This window comes from Vicugna pacos, chromosome X (assembly GCF_048564905.1).
Source record: "Vicugna pacos chromosome X, VicPac4, whole genome shotgun sequence".
NCBI classification, from domain to species: Eukaryota; Metazoa; Chordata; class Mammalia; order Artiodactyla; family Camelidae; genus Vicugna; species Vicugna pacos.
This window is the reverse complement of record NC_133023.1, coordinates 79,717,832-79,722,754: the sequence shown is the minus strand read 5'-3', so window position 1 is coordinate 79,722,754 and position 4,923 is coordinate 79,717,832. Positions and strand designations below refer to the sequence as shown.

The 4,923-nt window shown below is 46.4% G+C and overlaps 1 protein-coding gene across 1 annotated transcript; it reads left to right on the top strand.

Annotated features, from left to right (window-relative positions):
• Positions 1 to 249: 249 nt before the first annotated feature.
• LOC140691789 (uncharacterized) lies at positions 250 to 2,789 on the top strand. Its single transcript, XM_072955921.1, has 4 exons — positions 250 to 544; positions 626 to 685; positions 785 to 1,039; positions 1,162 to 2,789. The coding sequence occupies exon 4, from the start codon at positions 1,194 to 1,196 to the stop codon at positions 2,787 to 2,789; it is 1,596 nt and encodes a 531-aa protein (XP_072812022.1). The 5' UTR covers positions 250 to 544; positions 626 to 685; positions 785 to 1,039; positions 1,162 to 1,193.
• Positions 2,790 to 4,923: the final 2,134 nt, after the last annotated feature.

Here is a 4,923-nt window from a genome sequence, read left to right as displayed (position 1 = left end):
GGGCCTCATTGAGTTCTCTGTGTCAGTCATAACCAGAGAAAGGGAGTTTGATCCCTCCTTGATTTATTCTTCTTCTTTCTTTCTCTTTTAGTCAAAAGGTCAACAAAAAATGTTTGCTCAGAGAGAAAGGATATTATGTAAATAATTAGCCCACTCCAAGATTATGTTGCACATATATATAGTACAGTAAAAAGCTTTAAAAAGGACTGGAATTTGCAGTGAGACTATTGGAGAAAGAGGAACTGTCTCTATAGTTCTTCTTATCTAGAATGCTGGAAGAATGGGTTCTACTGGCTAATGGAGTGAGGCCCCCAACCCAGACTTGGATTTTTAACTGGCGAAGAATCAGAAATCAGTCAGAGAGAACTAAATGCTAATAACACACTGAACTGAACAGAATCTCTTCTTCATTAAATGATAAAAATGTTGTGGTAGCAGATTAAGCAGACTCTCTGGGTCTTTGGTGTGTACACCAATTCTGCTGCATGGGACCAAAAAGAGAGAGCTTGGGAAGAAACTGACAGAACATTTCTGGGATAGCCAGGTAAGAGTCTGCTCAGAATGGTACCCAGGGGCACCTGGCCAAGGTTCACTTTGGTAATGTTTTCTCTCTCTGATTTTATAGGCTCAACTACAGCTTTCTCACCTATGGGTTGGTCTTCTAGGCTATCTGAAGCATCAAAAGGTAACATGACTGACCATTATGCAATGTCTCTATACCTCTCAGGTGCAAACAGAAATATTTATCCCAATATCTATGTTATTGTTGTTGTTGCTTTTCCAGTATTGTCCTCTAGTGTCAAAGAAGACAATGCTGATATTGAAAGCTGGTGAAGAGTGAAAATCGTGCCACCCATCAGTATTTTGAGGGCATCCAAGGTCGCCAGCAGATGTACCGTCCTAGGAGTGGAGCACCTTGTGGGAGGTTGTGGTGGATCTAGCACCACATCAGTGAGCCAGCTGCCAATGAGAACAGGTGTCTGACAGCCTTACCTTGTTCACCACCTCCTCAACCTGCTGTGTGCCTAAGTGATTTCAGGTATCCTTGATTTCAGCCCCCAGACTTGATGTTTGATCCTTTCCTGCCACAAGGGCCTCTTTGCTAGTCTCGACTGTAACTCACTTTTCCCTGTTGGATTACTTCTACTTACTCTGTTTCAGGTAAACACTTTAACTGATCCAGAAACAAAAGCATGGAAAAAGTGGAGGGAGAGCGAAACATGAAAAAAGACGTTTTAGCTCACATGGAACCTCTAACAACCCAGGCCAGCAACACAGATTCAGCCACGGCACACGAAGGAGCCCCACCTACAGTTCAGACTGCACCTGTAGATGCTACTCTCGCTGCAAGTAGTGGGGTAAATGAGGGGCAGGAAACCATGGGTCCAAGAGAGGGTAATGAGATGGACAAAATGTCTGATTTCAGTCTGTATCCCAGTGCCGAGGCTGAGCCCTCTGGCCCACAGGAGGCTCCCATTCACACCACACTGCAGGAGGCTAACAGCAGGAGAAACATGGGGAAGAAAAACAGCCGTAAAAGGAGGAATAGAAAGGAAGATAAGATTGTGTATCTTCCTTGGCCTCTGACGCTGCAGACTCGGGCATCTTCTGCAGCCCCAGTTCTGGGTCACACTTATGCCACAGAGCCTTTTCCAGATGATAATATTGAAATCACTGTGGGGAATGAGACCAGGGAGCAAAGTAGTGATGATGAGAAGGAAAAGACATCCGTTCTCACTCAGTCTTGTAAGGCACCGGCTGTTACCCCTTTGCCAGCAGCAAGTCCAGTTCCGCCCTCTCTGGAGGAGGGCCCCCTGGCAGCCAATGAGGAGATCAAAGTAGGGCAGAAAAACAGACGTAAAGAGAGAAATAAAAAGAACAAAAATATCATGGCTAGTCCTTGGCCTCTGACAGTCCAGGCTTGGGCATCTTACACAGGCCCAGGTCAGTTACCGACAGCTCCTGCAGGGGCTGCAGCATTTGCCAATGATGGAGTCAATGTGGGGCTTAGAAGCAAGGCTCAAAAGGACGAGAAGGATAAAACGTCAGTGGTTATTTATCCGAGTGCTCAGGCTGACAGCCCAGGCTCATGTGTAGCTCCGGGCCAGATCTCATTGGAGGAGGCTTCCCTGGCTAATGAGGGGGAAAACGTAGGGAAGAAAAGCAGACCTAAGAGGAGGAATAGAAAGGACAAAGGTGTTATGTCTTGTCCTTGGCCTCTGACAGTCCAGGCTTGGGCATCATTTGCAACCACAGGTCCGGTTCAGACCTTTTTGCAGGGCAAGTCTTCTACAGCATGTACAGGAGTGAGTATGGGTCCTCAGCTGGCGAACTGTAAGCAAGAAACAAAGGCCATTCTTCCTTGGTGTGTGATGGTCCAGGCAGCTGACCCCTGCTCAGCAACAGCTCCAGGGCAGCCTTCATTAGAGGGGGCTCCTGCTCTGGAAAATACACATTCCAAGCTGAGCCAAAGCAGGAGGAGGATCCAGAGGAGAGATGAGGACCAAGTGCAGAGCAGTGTGGAGAAAAGTCTGGAATCCTCCCAGGGCTGGAGAAATGCAGAGAGATACCTAGGGGATCAAGACTTCTGGGAATGCACCGTGATGAATTTTGCTAGGCAAGTCAACTATTGTTATTGCGGGGAGCTCTGCTGTCAAGAGAGGGTGGAGGCTTTGACCCTGACTGAAGCCCACACCCACATCAATACTTTGGTGGTGGAGATGCAGGGACAGGACGGGGAAAGTGCTGAACCTCAGGAGGTCTGGGTGGAGAAATGGGAAGGTTTTTAAAGATACGGAAGAGAAAACAAAGGGAATGAAAGAGCACTCTGGATGCTGAAAGTGTGACCGTCCCCATTTGTTGGGGAGAGAGAAGGGTTTAAAATGCTACTCTGAGGAAAGAGAGGCTCACTACAGAAAATGGTCCATTTTCTCCTGTTATGTGGTAATATTACAATTCCTCTCTTAGTGGGCTATTTCTCTCCTAAAGAAGTTTTAAGTTTACAGGTGGTAGATGCTGTATAGTTGGCACATACAAGGTAACACTTTACAGAAGCAAAAGTCTTTTTTCTATCTATCCTCTTTCCCATAAGATTTTTCACATCCTTGGGAGAAGTCTTTTATTTATGGCTGATAAATGGTGTTACAAGTCTAGAGTGTAAACCAATGACAGAACATGTATTGGATCCTAAGAACACTTCTCCTGACTGGAAAATGTTACTGCATATTGTATATTAGTCTGTAAATTGCCTTAAATGATTGTGATTAGTTCCTGCATTGGCCAGTTTATAGAGGCTAAGAGCCTAGACTCTAGAGCCACAATACCTGGGTTCAAAGCCAAGCTTTGCCAACACTACCTGTGTTCCTCTGATCAAGTCACCCATCTTTTCTAGGTTCCAGGTTGTGCTTCTATCACCTGGCGATAGTAACAGCACATGCCTTGTAGAATTGTTTGAGGATTAAGTGAGTACCTGTGATGCATTTAGAAGAGTACTTTGCATATAATAAGCTCTCAAACAATGTCAGCTACTACTTTATCTTGCAGCACTAAATTTCATAGAAGGGCCTGACACTATGGCTTTATGTGTCTTAAAGGTTATATAAATGGTAGTGCAGATGTAAGACAGAAAATGATGCCTCTATTTAAAACTGTAGTAACAGCAATTCTTAAAGCCATGGGAAAATGCTACTTAAGGGGGGAAAGCAGGCGATAAAATAGCAGCTATCATTCTGAGGTAGTAGGATCTCAACCACACCAAGAAAATGTGCAGCAATAAAAGCTGGGAGAGAAATACGCTACCATGTTAGTATCGCCTACTGCCGGATGGTGGGATCATGCACAGGGGTGATTTTCTGCTGCTTAAGTCTTTTCTATAACTCCCAAATTTCTACATTCCCATGCAATCAACAAATCATCAAAATAAATTAATGAGGGGAAGAAGAAGAAGAAGAAGAAAAAGCAGACTTCTCCATGGTGGACTGTGTTGGAGGAGAGTCACCCGACATGGGAGGTGCTCAGGGCACTGGACCTTCCCCAGGGAGGACTTCCCAGCCTGCAGCTGCTGGAAAAGAGGCCCAGGCACCTTTGACTGAGGCTGAACAGAACACAGACAACTACGCTGCAGGGGAGGAGGGGAGGGACTTCCATTTTTCTCAGACAGCCTGTGGGAACAAGGGCGGGTGCCTATTCTTCTGCTATAGCCAACCATTGCCTGGTTTTGCGGGACGGTGTTGCTGTGGCTCTATTATTGCTGCCCTCTGTCACGCTTGTTGAACACTTCCCCGGAAGCTTGGCTGGACAATGTAGCTGGGTACAGGCTGAGATTACAGAGTAGACTTGTTTTGGCCTTTTGGATAGCCTGGCTTTGGGGTTGATTTAGTTAAAATGATGTTCTGATGCATTCCCTGGCAACACTGAAGGGGTAGATAGTCGTGGAAGGACCGGGTGGTGGGTGGGGGCCAAGTGTCCCTTTTATGTGTCCCTGCTGCTCTAGCAGGGCTTTTGCAACTTTTGGAGAAGACTCTTTATGAAGGTACAGGTATGACTTTTCTGATGCTCACTCATCCTCCTGCCCTGAGGGATACAGCTATACTCTGATCCCACTTGAAGGGGCCAGTGGTACCCCTCATTGGCCACATGCCTTGGTCCAAAAGCAAGGTCCTTAAGCAGAAGAGGGACTAGATTTATGTGGGCATTGGAGGAGTGGCCATATAGTCTCACTACCCCTCACTGTGACCTCAGGGACAGGCTCTCCGATATGCATCAAGGTTAGACTATGGGGAATGAAAGACTTTCAGTTGAATGAGGGTTTGGCAGGACCAGAACAAAGCCCTCATGTTTTCTCTCTCCCAGGTGAGTTCTCTCCTGCACTGTCTCCCCATTAGTAGGAAACTCAGGGCAGGATTGCTGAGCAGAGCAAGAGGA